General features: G+C 38.9%; 1 protein-coding gene across 2 annotated transcripts in view; it reads right to left on the bottom strand.

Moving 5' to 3' along the window:
• LOC133613271 (sentrin-specific protease 7-like) overlaps positions 1–17,984 on the bottom strand; it is a 38,112-nt gene that overhangs the window by 18,810 nt on the left and 1,318 nt on the right. Inside the window, exons 2-10 of one of the 2 annotated variants that reach the window (XM_061970667.2) lie at positions 14,047–14,135; positions 11,169–11,234; positions 10,928–11,043; positions 5,802–6,023; positions 3,988–4,121; positions 3,560–3,672; positions 3,176–3,476; positions 2,412–2,527; positions 1,518–1,649 (exon numbers count right to left, since the gene is read on the bottom strand). In XM_061970667.2, coding sequence (XP_061826651.2) covers positions 1,518–1,649; positions 2,412–2,527; positions 3,176–3,476; positions 3,560–3,672; positions 3,988–4,121; positions 5,802–6,023; positions 10,928–11,043; positions 11,169–11,234; positions 14,047–14,103 — 1,257 coding nt within the window. In that variant the 5' untranslated portion in view covers positions 14,104–14,135. The remainder of the gene's footprint in view (positions 1–1,517; positions 1,650–2,411; positions 2,528–3,175; positions 3,477–3,559; positions 3,673–3,987; positions 4,122–5,801; positions 6,024–10,927; positions 11,044–11,168; positions 11,235–14,046; positions 14,136–17,984) is intronic. The other variant, XM_061970668.2, reaches the window with a different exon arrangement.

Raw genomic sequence — 17,984 nt, 5'->3', positions numbered from 1 at the left:
ATAGGAGTGTCACAGCAAAGGGTCGGAATACTTACATACTTGTGACATTGCAGTTTTTCTTTTTTTATATAAATTTGCAAAGATTTCTACATTTCTGTTTTTCTGTAATGAAAAATACAATTACCTTTTTTTAATTTGGCAAATGGTTGAAATGAAACAGAGTAAAATATTTAAAGGGGTCTGAATAATTGTTTATATATATATATATATATATATATACACACACACAGACACACACATATACATACATACATACACACACCTTTAGATGTATGTATGTATATATACACACACAAGCACGTTTTTGCTTTGTTATTGTCAATAGAGCTGTGTGTGAATGCGTGTGTGTTTTTTCTTCTCTTCTATTTTTTTGTACAGCACTTTGTGTTTGCCACTTGCCTGTGTATGCAAAGTGCTACATAAATAAAGTTTGCTTTGACAGATAAATAGATCATTTTTTGTTTGTTTTTTATACATTTTTGAAAATTATTAAGCGATTTATAATCAAAATAAATAAGAATGGCGATTCGAATGTGAATTGTTTCTCTTCGGCACTCCTTATATTTTACTGCATAATTATTTGTAATTAATGTATTACTCACAAACATAAAACTAATTGATTATTATTATATACATTTGTATTAATCAAATAAAACAATGTTAGATTAATAGTTAATGTTGCCATGCCTCTTTTGCACAATTGGAAAAACATGCAAGGTGGTCTTGGGTCAACATGATTCCAAGAAAATACACAACAAAGCAAAGTCCCAGAGGACAATAATACAATTGCTCCACTCAGATTATTAGTGCTAACTGACAAGATCCATAATCAAAATAATTTAGATGACTCAAAATGATCCAAGACTCAAACTCCCTGGCTTAACTAACAGGCGACTACATTCCCGTGTTTGATAAGGATGTGTCATCTAATTCATGTGATCGCTGCACAGGCAAAAATGAATGACAGCACAAAATAAATCAGTCCAAAACAAGACTAACTAGTCCACAAAGTCATAAAAACTGCAGTAATACAGCAGTATAGAATATCACCATCAGTCATTCATTAATCAGATCCTTCCTCATGTAAGTAATGACAACATCAACCTTGTGCAAAATAAATCATCAGAACGCTTTAAAATAGGACTAGAAATAGTCCAAATGTCAGATAATACAAAATATTTACAGTAATGCTTGAGCAACATTCCAATGCACACAAGCATCTTCCATACAGTTAAAAGTGATGTTAAATGTTCATTCATCATTTATATGTATTTTGCACTGTTTTCTGCATGTTAAACTACAATTATTCTCTATAATGTGTTTTGTGTTTATATTTTTCTAATAACAAGGTTGTTAGGGAGTGCAAATATCAAACATCATTGCAATACAACAATGTTGTATTTCATTTAATATACAGTATAGAAAACAAACACATATATACTCATTTTAATATCACATTTAAATATGTGATGAACATTAGGCATAAGCCAAAATTAAGGTGAGAAAAAGTTATTTACCAAAAGGTTTCCATTTGCCTTCCCTTGGTAACCTCCACAGAACATGGAGCTGAAGGCCACTCCCAGGAAAGAGGTGTCTATCCTGGGCATGTGAAGAACTGCTTCCACTCCGTCTACAACCGCATGTAACGCCTGTAAAGAAAAATACAGTAATAATTAAAAAGGGGAAATATTTATAAATGCTCAATGAAGACCTCACGTCATGGAGCAATAATCCTCCTGCTAAAGCTCCCCCTGCTGGACACTTTACTAAATTCACCAGCACATCCATCCATCCTTTTTTTACCGCTTGTCCCTTCATGCACAGTGTAATGATACCATTTCTTTAAAAAGGGCACCCAATTATGAAAAGTGACTTTTTAATGATGTTGTTTTCAGAGCCAGTTTCTGAGCACCAAATGTGAGAAAAAAAAGCTATCATCTCCCTCACTTGTCTGCTGCACCTTTGAGAGAAGAGGCACTCAAACGCTCGCTTTTGGATTTTTATGACGTCATGAAGGAGACTCCTTCTCCATGGACATGATACTCTGACCGGCCCCTAGCTGGATGAGCCCACTACTTCATGGAGGACAGCTTTGGGACAAAAATACAAATGAAGGCTTTGCTACACATCGTAAAATAAAGATGTCAAATATATGTCTGTCACTACAGGCATGGGAGCTGCATTTGTGATTATTTGGTTTCTCTTCAACTAACCTAGCATTATGTTGCTCTAAAAATGTGTGTAATGTTAGCATGTAGCAAATATAGCTATGTTAGTGTTGCTAACGTTTGTGTCCTCCTGTTCCACACATTGTTGTATGTGATGTACGACACCTGTTACAGGAATGAATAAACACAGCTCATTAGCATTAAAGCAACAGACAGTTGGCTTTGTAACCATCATGAACCCACCTCCACATTCTGTAAAACAGAGACGTCTAGCTCTTTGGATGCAGCTTCCTCTTTCTCTACTCTTCCTGCTGCATGGTCTACATGGCTGCTCCCCTCGTCATCACTGGACAGCACAACTGCAAGGCGTACAGAAAGGCCACTTGGAACGGTTGGAATTGCATGAAAGTCTAACTTACGTTTGTTTGCTTTTGAACTCAGTCCTTGAAGTAAAAATCTCCAGCAGTGGCTCTTAAACTTCAAAATATTTTTGCTTTGCCAGTTTCACCACTTCTACTACTTCCGCTTACCATCATAGTAAAGCTTCAACATGTGGCCTCTAGTGAAACAGCCATTGAAATTTTAATTGAATTTACTTTTTAGACAATCCTCATTACCTGTATTGTTAGCCACAACTTGCTAGAGGTTTTTTTTAATTATTATTTAAAACACTCAGAAACAAGAAAGACGTGTTTTTGTCTCACACAAACAAATTAACGTTAACTTGTTATTATCGTGTAAATTCACTTTGTAAGTATGTCTTTTATCTTTCTTGTTCATATTTAGATCATTTAGATTATTTAAAACAAACTTGGGTGTTCCTGCATACCACTAGATGGAGCCTGCGCACCACCATGGCATTTGTACCACAACCTTCAATATTCTTATCAAATTATACATTTACAACAAAGATACGTGACCAGTCAAAAGTTAAAAGTTTAGAGAACCCATCTGATGCCTTACTATGGTGTTCTCCCCCATGGTCCAAGTAAAACGGGTGTACTCACTGGGTTCCACCAGGCTGGTCTGAGACGTGCTGTCCTGTGAAGACGCGCGGCTGCTTTGACTTCTGATTTCCGAATTAGGATGGACAACCGGGAGAAGACACGGCGTCCCGTCCAACGCCCCCACTGTGAACTGCACGATGTTATCGTCTGGGATGTCGGAATCTTCCCCGGCTTCATTGGAAAATACATGTGTCGAGGGCATCCTTCTACTTCTTCTGTCTTCTCCTGTGAGGCGCAGCACGCTTTCACGGTGGCGTTTGGGGCTGCTTGTGCCGTTGACCCATCCGCTCTTTCTTTTCCTCTTTGGGTTGACATTACCAAACCAACACACACGTGACTTTTGCTGTCACCCTAACGTAAATTTGTGGCAGACCTGACGCTCACCTGACACAGTTGTGCTTGATTCTTCTCTTCAGTCCCAATGTCCTTGATGGGAGTCGAGGTAAACTCCTCCCCAGCATCCTGAGCAGGGTTCCAGCTCAGTGACAGGCCACAATCTGTAGACAGAACACGGTGAGTGAAACCCTCACCTGAACTGACAACCTGGTTGTCGCAAAGAACATTTTGGTGTCAAGTGGAAAGTAAGGCAGGAAAAACGGCTATGTCAACTCAGACGTCCGTGGCCAGGAAAAGCGAGGAGACAAGAGTATCGCTAAACCTCAGATGAACTCTGGCGCTCACTGTCAAGCATGGTGATGGACGTAAGCAAAATGTTCCTTCCTTTGCAGCCTTGCAGTCATCCATCATGTTAAGATGGGGAAAATCCTTTCCATCCAACATCTGACATTCATGTCAGTGCAGTAAGTACTCACCTACTACTCTGTAGTCCTTTCCATTTCCATTGGCGAGTACCCCCTCCTCAATGCCTTTGCTTTCTTCCTTGGCCTCAACGGGTTGTAAGCATTTCCTCGTTAGACCGACCCGTAAGCACTTCCTCGGTCGACCCCTGGACACACACACAACAGGGAGGAAGAGGAAACATTAGGATCAGAAATGGAACTGTCCTGGCTGCTCAAAACAATATGGTTATTTTATTTATATATATATATATATTATATATATATAATATTATATTATAGTTATAATATTATAATAGTATATATATATATATATATATATATATATATATATATATATATATTAGGGGTGCAACTAACGATTAATTTGATAATCGATTAATCTGTCGATTATTACTTCGATTAATAATCGGATAAAAGAGACAAACTATCCATCTATACTATTTCTAGTATTTTATTGAAAAATCTGGCATAGTGGCACCATGTTCTGGACATTGGGGGTGCAGCATACAGCAATAATAAGACAGAAATGTAACTCATCAGATCAGAAGTGAATCAGATATTGTACACGTTTCTGTTGTGAATCATAAAGGATTCATTTTAGGCTGCCTCTGAATAATAGCATGAAATATTTCAGCACCTTCATAACGTTTAGTTATACTAAAGCGTCACTCAAATCTAAATATATTTATATAGCTTTATCGGGCCCGGCTACATTGATCCATTATGAAACCAACCTGAGATATTTCTGTCCGTTACGTTTATTTCCAAATTGGTAAGCGTGCGTTTTCTCTCTCAAAACGGAGTCACATGTGCCGGAGACACATTATCAGCCCCGCGTTGCAACAAAGGCATAAAACATTAACGTTACTCACAAAAAAGCTGAACTCATGAATGCTTGTTGCCACTATGGACTTAAAAAGTTACGTACTGTGAGTTCTTCCCTTCATCCATGGCTCCAACATGTTTCCTTTTCAGCTGCTCCTGAAGCAATGTTGTACTTCCGTGCCGTTTTGCAGGAAATGCTCTTCTTTGAAGTCTTTAAAGTGAAGTGTTCCCACACTTTTGACGACTTAGGTCGTACACTTTTCTCCATTGAAGCAATAACCTCAAGATGTTTCTCCGCTAAACTATCCGTACTGTTTTCCTGTGCAATTTTTCAAATGTTTCCGCAAAGGAGACGGCGTCGTCACGTGAGCTGCACATGACACATCATTGGCTAGCTTACCTCCACCTCATGAGACGTAGCCTCAGCGCTGCCCTAGCGCTGTTTTGTACTGGTTTTGATTATTGTTCCTCAGCTGTTTGTAAATGTTGCAGTTTATAAATAAAGGTTTGTAAAAAAATAAAAATTAAAACATTTTTTTTTTTTAAAGCCTCTGCGCATGCGCCTAGCATAGTTCCAACGAATCGATGACTAAATTAATCGCCAACTATTTTGATAAGCGATTTTAATCGATTTAATCGATTAGTTGTTGCAGCCCTAATATATATATATATATATATATATATATATATATATACAGTATGTAAATATGTTACACTGAAACATTTTTTAATCGATTTATAATCAGAATAAATACAATTTGCAGTTTGGATGTGAATCGATCTTTTGGAGCACCCCCACGTCTACCGCTGCACAAAACCAAACCAATCGCCGTAAGGCAATACCTTCACATTCTGCTGTTAAATAAGGTTTTAAATATGGCGGAGATTTCTTATGTCACGCACCGAAAAGCTCACTGAGTTTTGTGTCATGACCCAGCAGCCCTGGAAGCCAATGACAAACAAACAGCACATCGGTGCGGAACACTAAGATGCCCTGCTACCTTTGATGGGGTTTTGTCGCACTCTTCTGGTCACTTTTGGCCGTCGGCGTCTCACTCTTATCGCTCTTGGTTGGCGTCTGCCTTTGACAGATGGCGGGCTGCTTCTTGCACGGACTCTTCACGCAGGGGGTTTGGCCTCTTTTGTTACCTTGTTGCTTGCTCAGGTACGCCTTGCCGAGGTTTGTCTTCAGCACATCTTTCAGCTTCAGGCAAGGCCGCCTCCTGCAAGACAAAAGAGAGGGTGGATTACCGGTATTCAAATCAAACTTCTGCATAGTGAACACATACTGTATAATAAATATCATTGTTAAATATCACTGCTTCCCATACCATTATATTTGTGTGTAAAGTTCATTTCATTTTCATGCAATTTTTTTTATAAAGCGCCAGACAATGAAATCATTTAAGGATATGTTTCATACAGAGCTGATATAGACATTGTCCTATTATTACACTTATTAAATAGCATTTACAATTTCTCATCTGTTCGCCATATTGCGTGCAGAGGAACGATCACTCTCATTAAATGATTGGAGTATGTGTGTGTGTGTGCGTGTGTGTGTGTGTGTGTGTGTGTGTCGCCACAGCTGTAAACTGAGGGCAAACACTGCAAATGCAGCAGAGGGTGTAAAAGGGGAAAGGCGGCAATCAGCTGACACAGATAAACCATATGGAGGCTCCTGATAAGCTTGGTCAGAAGACAGAATAAAAAAAACTTGTATCAAAGATCCTCTATATTAGAGGAGCACTCTGCTGTTTTAAAGAACATACTGCAATAATTAAAAAAAGTTTCTCTATGAGACAGGAGTGCCTTGCTGTTTTGGGGAAAAAGGCTGATCAAAAATCCTTCGACAGTGTTTTGGTGTTTTTGGGAATCTATTTGCTAGTCAAAGATTATGTTTATGACAGCAGCTCTCTGCGGTTTTGAAAGATTTACTACGAAAACAAAAGATCTTCGAGGTGGAGTAACCACATGCAGTTGCATCACAACCCTCAAGCTGTGACAACGTCCTCATGTTGGAGGAACATGAGGTGCAGCGCACACTAAGGAGGGTGAACCCGAGGAAAGTTTCTGGACCAGATGGCGTACCTGGACGTGTACTAAAGACCTGTGCAGACCAGCTGTCTGTTGTCTTTACCAGGATTTTCAACCAGTCCTTGTGCCAGTACATCGTCCCACCCTGTCTAAAGGACTCTGTTATTGTCCCACTGCCAAAAAACTGCAGTAAACAGCTTGAATGACTACTGTCCAGTGACACTTACACCAATCATTATGATGTGCTTTAAAACTCTGGTTCGGGGCACATCACCTCAAATCTGCCACCTGCTTTGGACTCTCACCAGTTTGTGTACAGGGCCAACATATCTACAGAGGATGCTATCGCAACAGCCCTCCACACTGCTCTGAGCCACCTAGAGCAGCAGGGGAGCTATGCAAGGCTACTCTTTGTTGATTTTAGCTCTGCATTCAATACCATCCTCCACCATAGACTGCTGCCCAAACTGACGGGGCTGGGACTGTCTTCCTCCATCTGCCACTGGATCCTGGACTTCCTGACAAATCGCTCTCAGAGGGTGAGAATAGGCTCACACCGTGAGGACTCATTTCTGGGAGAGATGAGTCTGCCTACAGAAATGAAGTGGAGCGGCTGACTGGGTGGTGCAGGGAAAACAACCTGGTCCTTAACACCACCAAGACGAAGGAGCTGATCATGGACTTCCGGAAGAAAAAAACGATAAAACATCCAACCACTGTACATCAACGGGGACTATGTGGAAAGGGTCTCTAACTTCAGGTTCCTGAGCATCCAGATCGAGGAAGACCTGTCATGGAGTGTGAACACCTCAGTGACCATCAAAAAGGCACAGCAGAGACTTTACTTTCTGAGACTCGTCAGAAAGAACCACCTGTCACAAAAACTGCTTGTGTCTTTCTATCGCTGCTCAATAGAGAGTGTGCTGACATACTGCATGTGTGTATGGTAATACGCCAGCTGCACAGCGGCAGAGAGAAACGCACTTCAGAGGGTCATAAAAAGTGCCATGAAGATGACTGGCTGCTCTCTCCCCTCCTTAGATGAACTGTACAGTGCCAGGTGCCTCAAAAAGGTGCAAAACATCATTAGGGATCCATCTCACCACGGACATAAACTTTTTGAACTGCTGCCCTCGGGCAGGAGAAACAGGACAATAAAATGCCGGACAAACAGACTTAAGAACACTTTTTACCCGAGAGCAATAGTGTCGCTGAACACAAGGCATAAAAAACAATGACTGTGCATGTGAGCGTTGTGCTTGCTATTTTATGTATTATTTTTATCTATTTATCTGAGTACCATGTTCATATGTTTTTTATGTGTCATTATGAATTTGCACTAAATTAGTTCGCTTGCAATTTTGTTGAAAGAAACACTGGTGTAAGATACTCTATAACAGTATGCTGCCTGATTTTAGGAATATATATTGCAAAAAATCGGGTCAAGGATCCTCCATATGACAGAAGTTCTTTGCTCTTTTTAAGACCATTCTGACAAAAATGAAAGTAAAATATCCTCTGTATGAATGTTTTGCTTCTTTTAGGAATCTACTGCAAAAATGCTAGTCATAGATTCTACATATGACAAGAGTGAACTGCTCTTTCTAAGACCTTTCTGCAAAAACACTAGTCAAAGATCCTCTGTATGAGTGGTTTGCTTTATAGGACTCTACAGCAAGAAACACTAGTCAAAGATTTTCTATGATGGCACTTAGCCTGATTTTATGCCTTTATTTTGAATAAGCTAGTCAAAGATCCCCCACACGATAGAGGTGCTCTGGTGTTTTAAAGACCTTTCTGCAAAAACACTTGTGAAAGATCCTCTGTAAGAGTGTTTGCTTTTTTGAGGACTGTACTGCAAAAAAGCTAGTAAAACATCCTTCATTTAAAAGGGGCGCACAGCTGTTTTTAAGGACTTACTGCAAAAATTATAGTAAAAATCCTCCATATGACAAGAGAGAATTGCTGTTTTTAAGACCTTTCTGTTGAAAAACACGAGTCATAGATCCTCTATATCAGTGTTTAGCTGTTTTATGATTCTACTGATAAAATGCTAGACAAAGATCCTCTACGAAGGCATTTTGCATAATTCTATGACTCTACTTTGAACATTTTAAGAAATTTCTGCAGACAAAATAACTGGTCAAAAATCCTCTATATGAGAGTGTTTTTGCTGTTTTTAGGAATTTAGTACAAACATGCTCGTCGAGATCCTTTGGTGGCATTTTGCCTGATTTACTGAATGTACCTAAAAAATTATATACAAAGATCTTCCATATGACAGGAGAGAACTGCTGTTTTTAAGGCCTTTCTGTAAAAAAATGCTAGTCAAAGATCCTCTGAATCAGTGGTTCTCAACCTTTTTTCAGTGATGTACCCCCTGTGAACATTTTTTTAATTCAAGTACCCCCTAATCAGAGCAAAGCATTTTGGTTGAGATAAAGAAGTAAAATACAGCACTATGTCATCAGTTTTTGATTTATTAAATTGTATAACAGTGCAAAATATTGCTCATTTGTTGTGGTCTTTCTTGAACTATTTGGAAAAAAAGATATAAGAATAACTAAAAACTTGTTGAAAAATAAACAAGTGATTCAATTATAAATAAAGATTTCTACACATAGAAATAATCATCAACTTAAAGTGCCCTCTTTGGGGATTGTAATAGAGATCCATCTGGATTCATGAACTTAATTCTAAACATTTCTTCACAAAAAAACAAATCTTTAACATCAATATTTATGGAACATGTCCACAAAAAAATCTGAATATTGCATTGTTGCATTTCTTTTCACAGTTCTTTTTAACAGACATTTTAGTGAGGGTCAAACCATCATGGCATGGGGGAAACTCTGGCTTTATGGTAATGAATGGAATAGCCTACTTGATTTGATGTTCAGTTTATGAACTTACATTCATATTTTGTTGAAGTATTATTCAATAAATATATTTATAAAGGATTTTTGAATTGTTGCTATTTTTAGAATATTTAAAAACAAATCTCACATACCCCTTGGCATACCTTCAAGTACCCCCAGGGGTACGTGTACCCCCATTTGAGAACCACTGCTCTAAATGACAGAAATGCTTTGCTGTTCTGAATGCATCAGTTGGCCAAAACAGAGACGCTAACAAAGAACCGCAATGGCGGACAATGCATGTAGCTGTTGCTGAGAGAGTTTGCATGCTTTGAATATGTGTCATCAATAAATAAATATTAATAAATAAGTTAATGATGCGGAGCTATGAAATATTATTAGAAAATGTGTGATTGTAAAATCTGTAAATGTATTGTGTTAATTGTGTTGCAAAGCGGAACGATTGTTGTGATGTTGCGACCCCACGGACTGTAAACAAGGCAGAACATGCAAGAGGGGAGGGTGCTTGAGCACGTTGTCTTCAGCTCCTCGAAAGATTTAAGTGTATTCCATGATTTGTGCAAGACTTCAAGCAAGTGATTACCGTATTTTTCGGACTATAAGTCGCAGTTTTTTTTCATAGTTTGGCCGGGCTCCAGTGCGATTTATATATGTTTTTTTCCTTCTTTATTATGCATTTTCGGCAGGTGCGACTTATACTCCGGTGCGACTTATACTCCGAAAAATACGGTATTAGAACATCTTTTCGTTACAAGCAGCCAACGAGGTATTGTATTTTTGTAATTGTATTTATTTCCGAGTGTTTATTGATGTAAAATTGAAGTCTGATGTACTGTATTGTACTGTATGTTCTAGGTTCTCACGGCGTGTCGGCGTGGATGGTGTGTACAGCATAGAAGTAGTCAATAAACGCCTGTTTTACAAAAAAAAACGTTCCTGTATTGCCGTGTATCGAAAGGAGCTACAATGCAGGTCCTCTGTATTTATAATTAAAGGTATCATGTTTTATCTAAAAGGAGACTGAGGCCAGCAAGAACATGAAGCCTTGAAGCAGAGTGGAGATTATGGAGCACAACGTTGCAGAGCTAAGGCACTAATACGGTATCACCTTGATCCGCTTGGAACCCTGAGCAGGTACTTTAAAAAGTACCTACTTCTGCTTGTGTAACACACAGATAGCAACTAGTAGTCAGTCCCCTGCAGCGGCTTACCTGGCCACTCCCCATTTAACCAGCGCTGCATGATTGTGATCAAACGGCTGGGACCCCCTTTCAAGCTTCAAGTCCGACACTTTGAGCTTGCAACCGGGAATGGCAGCCCAGGACACCTGTTGGTAAACAGACACACACCAAAGAATGAGTGAATAAAAAGGCTGTGGCTAACGATGAAGAGCTATCAGAGTACCACAACCCCTTAAAAGCATGTTTTCTTCTCATGTTACAAGCTTTGTACCTGTCTTTCTAACCTTCCACACTCTGACGAGTGATAAATCATGGGGATTCTGAGTGGATTATCCATCTGAAATTCACAGGTTTCTTGTTACCACGCTGGCTTCGAATTTAAAAGAAAACCAAAAAGAACCCAAGCTTGTTGTTGACACCACTGGTGAGTTTCATTGGTTTAACCCTTAGGAGATCCTTTGTGTCGCTCAATCTTGGATTTTCAAGATGTGTTTAATAAATAAAGGTAGAATTTGTCACAGGAATGTTAACAAAATATTTTAGAATTGTCTTCCCTCTCCCTTAAAAGTGACACATTGTCCCTGAGGGACAAAAAAAAAAGTCATTTTATTTAAAAATAAATCCTTTCAGACTTCAAGTTTATTTATTTGAAACAGGGACAGTGATATTATTATGAGCTCGTGTTCAACTGTAGTCCCTGGGCAAGCTATAAAATGACAGCAATTAGTAGTAATTATTAACGAATTAATCCTTTATGGTACGTTTTGATTTGAAAGACTGGATTAAATTGTCCACTGGAGGGTAGGGGTGTAATGGTACACAAAAATTTCGGTTCGGTATGTACCTCGGTTTAGAGGTCACGGTTCGGTTCATTTTCGTTACAGTAAGAAAACAACAAAATATAAATTTTTGGGTTATTTATTTACCAAATTTGTAAACAATGGCTTTATCCTTTTAACATTGGGAACACTATAATAATTCTGCCCATGTTAATCAACATTAAACTTCCTCAAATGGTTGCTCAGATTAAAGAAAATGACAAAACCTTTCTTCTACATATAAAAAGTGCAACATTAAGCAGTTTCAAGTCAACTCATCATGCTTAATTTATTACAGCATTTGGAAAGCCTGTAGTTGATTTTTATTATGTAAATGTTATATTTTTATCAACATGTGATAGCAGGGACCCTGCCATTCAAAACTAGGCTGCTCCATTACTAATGATTAATGTAACTATAGCTGAAAAAAATAGTACAATAGCAATAGGAGAGACTATTCATCCCTGAACACCATGGAGTTCATGTAGGCTTAATGATGCACTTACATTATTATATCAACTATCAGACACAGAAACTCTTCATTTAATATAATGTCCTTTTTTGCTGCTTCAACACAGTTCAATCAACACAGAAAAAGGTAAAGTGAAATAACAGACAGACAGAGCTTTGCTGTCTGTAACACACACACACACACACACTCACACCGCAAAATGAGCTAACGTTACGCTAAAAGCTAATTAGCCTTCACCGGAAGGACTGCGAGCGAGCTGAGCTGCCGTTTATATTTCTAGAAGGTCAACGGGCTCATAGTGATGTTACTAGTAGTTGACTGGGAGGTGTTTATTATCATTTGGGGAGAGTCCGCTACCTGATGCTTACCTGCTAAACACCTACCTCCTCGACACTGGAGCACTGACTCCATGCGCTCTGAATACGCACTGCTGATTGGCTGTTAGCGCTCTGTGTGTAACCAATCAGATGGTTGTGTGGGTGGGACAATGCTGGGTGCTGTGTAGAGTACTGACAGAGACAGAGGCAGAACGAAGCGGAGCAGCTTGTTAAGACTTTAGCTTAGGCGGCTACTTAATATGTTCGTGTGGAAACTCGTTCGGTACACCTCCGAACCGAACCGAAAGCCCCGTACCGAAACAGTTCAATACAAATACACGTACCGTTATATATACCGGTATATATATATATATATATATATATATATATATATATATATATATATATATATATATATATATATATATTTTAGGAATTTAACGATATGAAAATTCAATATCACAGTTATTGTCACCAAAATTATCACAGTTAATATTATCATTAGGGTATTGTTGAATGGGCTCAAAAATGAAAAGTAAAGCCATTATATTTCCTTTAAGTGTTTAAATATGTTATTTTCTTCTGTTTTGAATTGTAAAAGTTTTAGAGTTTTTTCAACAACAAAGAAAGTAACGTGTTTTTGGTGCGTCACTTCTTGTTGTCATATTGCCTCAAATATCGACTTATCTCTGTCTAAAAGAGCACAGCCTGTAGGTTTAATGTGCACAATTGAATATCTTAGTAATGTGTTTATAAGTTTAGATTGGGCAATTTTGTTTTTCAACAGGAAAAGTGGTTATGTTTCTTTTATTTATGTTAGCATTAAGGGTAGCTAGCACGAGCTTGCTTCTCCAGTAAATTTAAAAGGTCACCGGTGTGTGAGTTTATTAAAGTATTATCAATCACGGTTTTACGATCATTTTATTTTAAAACAATAAGACTAACCGTGGGAAGTTTTACCGCGGTGTATCATTATACCGTTATTTGTTACCCACCCGAGAAATTTTTAAAGCAGTTTTTGGAAAGTGGACATTTTTTGTCCAGAAGAAATTTTGTTGTAAAATCTTGACATAAGCAATGCATAAAATTTGCATTCCTCCCAATCATTGACACATCTATAGGGCTGATCATTTATATGTTAATAATAATAACACAAACATTCTCTCTGAATTATCCAACCATACTGGCCTTTTGAAGGTTGAAAAGCCTAAAATATAATTACCATTTGTGATGTATATTTCAGGGTGAAGTAGTTTCAGAAATATAAAGTGGGCAAACTATATATATATATATATATTTATTTATTTTTCCCCACAGTATTTTGTCATTAGTGAGAATTGAGTGACTTTTGAAGGACCTCTTAAGGTTTGAGATGATCTGTTTCTTAGTGAGCATGACACCAGGAAGAGAAAAAACGTTAATCAGGTGATTGATTGTAAACAACATTTCTATATGGTCCAGACTGGAAGGAAAGTTGTATGCCACCAAAGCAGCCCAGGAAGAAGACGTCGAAAAGAGGGTCAACAGTTGAGTGCCACTTACCAACTTGTTCCTGTCAACAGTAAATGGGAAGGTTAAGGCTTTCCGATGGTCCATCATGATTCCCAAGGCAGTAAGGCACAGCAGCAAAGCTGCAACACAAAAACATGTCAGCCGTTTACACAAGTGCTTGTCAACTGGCAGCAGGTTAGTTCACTACTAAACTTGGGAGAAACTACACCAGTGTACTCCTGTCCTATAGAGGAGAGGACTTCAACAGAGGGCCTGTGGAAGTACTGCAGTGAAACTTTTGGTTGATTAGACATTTTTGACACATTTTTCGCAACTTTAAATGTTGTTCAATAAACATTAACACTGACCCAAAACACTGAGGATATATATATAGGATAGAGTGGAACCTCGATTTACAAATCCCTCATTGAACAAACGTTTTGATTTACGAACCACAGACCGAATAAAAAATGCTTTGATGTGTGGACCTTGTCTCAGTGTACACAATTTTCATCCAGCCATTGTGTGCCTCTCAGCACAGCCGTTGTGCTGCTGGGCCTATTTAGTCAGCACAACATTGCTGTGATTAGCACCTGCTCTACTTTGTATTCTTTTTAAGGGTTTTTTTTAAACATTCCTACAACATTTTTCTAGCTTGGCTAGCTCAATAGGAGTCCAAAGAAAGCAATGGACAAGCGACATGTGGTTTGAAACATTCAGGAAGTACCCACAGCGTTGTGGAAAATGCCCTCCCCTCTTTTTTCCGTTGCACACCAAGAACATTAACCAACAAGTTGAAGTATATTTCATATTTTATTCTTAATATATATAGCAACAAGGCTTTTAAAGAGGAACTGGACTTTTCTTGGAGTTTTGCCTATCATTCACAATCCCTATGTAAGACATGAACACATATGTTGTTCTTTTTCTTTATGCATTCTAATTCATAAAAAACAGCAAATACGAGGTGGCTAACAATGCAGTTAATGAAGTAAACTATTCCGACCATAAAGCCCACAAAAAAACACCCCAAACCCGCCAACAACACTCTATTTACATCTCGTGACTTGAATATTGATCAAGTATTAGCAATATTGTTATTATAAGCGCTAACGCAGAAAAACTATTTTTAGCGGCGCCGTGATCACAGAGAGCTGACTAGTTGAAGCTGCTATATTGACACATTGAGCCGATGAGCTGCTGCATATCACCTGGATAGTACAACGTTGAGGCCATAAATCGAGAAGTTGGTCAACTTTGACATCCAACGGAAATGGCGGGAAAGACAAGAAAAGAAGCACGTTTGCGGCAGTTTTTTTCACCCTTTGTGAGGAATATAATTAATTAATTATCTAAACAGAGATGTATGAACATCCCATCAGTCATCATTTCAGTGAGAGCACACATTGTACTGTAAGTGATTGTTTTATTATGTTTGTTGTCTCTCATGAAGTCTGCATAAGTAGTAATCAGCGTTGTTGCTGAAAGAAAATGAGAACGTTGTGATGTGTCAATTAAATAATTCTCCGCCATATGCTTAAAATGAGCAAAATATGTAAATATTAGATGTTATTATGAATGTGTCTGTTACTATATTACATATATACTTACAGCATGCATATAAAAAGTTGATGGAGGTTTTCGGATGTTTTTTAGACTGCTTTATAGGCAGAATAGAGCAACCCCCATTGGCTCACTTTTAGGGATGTCCCGATCCGATATTTGGATCGGATCGGCTGCCGGTATTTGCCAAAAAAATACGTATCGGCAAGGCATGGGAAAATGCCGATCCAGATCCAGTTTAAAAAAAAACTCTGGTCCGTGTTTTCCAACGCACCGATTTAAATAATACATTCCACTTTTCTGCTGCTCCCTAATTTCCGTTCCGCATTTTCCAGCACACCTTTAACACATCCACAGGTCTGTGGATTCTCACGCAGTTGCCTTTAGCTGCTGGCATTGCACTACAGGCTCTTCTTACTCTTTCCTGTGTCTCCCTCTCACAGACAGCAAGCGCACCTTCTTACACACGTCACATACTGTCACGTCATACGTCACATACGTATACGTCCTCTCCCAGCAGAAAGGTAGCAGAATGGCTAACGTTAGCTGTGATACTAGCGCAGCCGTGCGAGCAACGCTCCCTCTAAGGTGCGCGCCTGTGCAATTGCGCACTGCTTAAGCGTCCTCTGCGCATAGCAATTACCGTATTTTCCGCACCATAAGCCGCCCTGGGTTATAAGCCGCGCCTTCAATGAACGGCATATTTCAAAACTTTGTCCACCTATAAGCCGCCCCGTGTTATAAGCCGCAACTAACTGCGCTAAAGGAATGTCAAAAAAACAGTCAGATAGGTCAGTCAAACTTTAATAATATATTAAAAACCAGCGTGATGTGGGCGCGCATGGAGTCGTATATCAACATGGACGGAGCTGCGTGAAAAAAGCCACCCGGCCTCTTCGCGTAAACTTCCCTTAACCACTCGCTCATCTTTTCTTCATCCATCCATCCCTTCGAGTTAGCTTTTATGATGACGCCGGCTGGAAAGGTCTCTTTTGGCAAGGTCTTCCTTTTGAATATCACCATGGGTGGAAGTTTCTGGCCAGTAGCATGGCAAGCTAGAACCACAGTGAAGGATGACTTCTCATTCCCTGTGGTGCGAATATTCACCGTACGTGCTCCCGTTGTATCCACAGTGCGGTTCACAGGAATATCAAAAGTCAGTGGAACCTCGTCCATGTTGATAATGTTCTCTGGCCGGATCTTTTTTTCAGCTATCTTGTTTTTACAATATGCACGGAAAGTAGCCAGCTTTTCTTGAAAGTCTTTAGGCAGTTGCTGTGAAATAGTAGTCCATGTGCGGATGGAGAGATTGCGTCTTTTCATGAACCGGAAACCTGTCGCTTAGTAGGAGCCATTTTGTGGTCTTTACAGATGTAAACACACAAAGGAAATGAAACGTAATATCCGCGCACTTATTCTTCTTCTATGGGGGCGGGTGGTTGCTTACAGTAGAAGAAGAAGCGCTTCCTGTTCTATGGGGGCGGGTGCTTACCTTGGCGGTTGCTTGCGTAGAAGAAGAAGCACTTCTTCTTCTACGGGGAAAAAAGATGGCGGCTGTTTACCGTAGTTGCGAGACCGAAACTTTATGAAAATGAATCTTAATATTAATCCATATATAAAGCGCACCGGGTTATAAGCCGCACTGTCAGCTTTTGAGTAAATTTGTGGTTTTTAGGTGCGGCTAATAGTGCGGAAAATACGGTATATGCCACGCACAAAATCAAATAAAAAAAAATAAGCGCATAACAATTTTCGACACACGGACACGACAGAGAAAACCGTTTTCGTCATCATTGTTCAAATATTGTAACGTCTGTCGAGACGCTTATCTCCATTCGGTGCCACACGTCCACACCATCAAAATGCCGAGGCAAACATTTCCACATCAACACCGTATGAAAAAATTAGTGATTTTTTTAGTTGTGATTTCCTTCTCTGCATGAAAGTTTAAAAGTAGCATATATTAATGCAGTATGAAGAAGAATGTTTTAATGTAGACATGCAAGCCTTGAAAGAAAATTTTGAAAATCAAGACTACATTTCCTGCAAATGGGTGCATTTCTACCCTATATTTTAACTTTAGATTTATTCTCATATCAAACTCTTTTGGCTGTCTTTTTGACACTTACATCCGGCGCCCCCCTCCATACCCTGGATTATAAATAATGTCAATAAGTCAATGTGATGATCTTGTGTGATGACTGTATTATGATGATAGTATATATCTGATAGTATATATCTGTATCATGAATCAATTTAAGTGGACCCCGACTTAAACAAGTTGAAAAACTTATTGGGGTGTTACCATTTAGTGGTCAATTGTACGGAATATGTACTTCACTGTGCAACCTACTAATAAAAGTCTCAATCAATCAATCAAAACACATAGAATCATCATACTGCTGTGATTATATGCATCAAGTGTT

This window comes from Nerophis lumbriciformis, linkage group LG13 (assembly GCF_033978685.3).
Source record: "Nerophis lumbriciformis linkage group LG13, RoL_Nlum_v2.1, whole genome shotgun sequence".
NCBI lineage: Eukaryota > Metazoa > Chordata > Actinopteri > Syngnathiformes > Syngnathidae > Nerophis > Nerophis lumbriciformis.
This window is presented reverse-complemented; position numbering and strand designations above follow the sequence as displayed.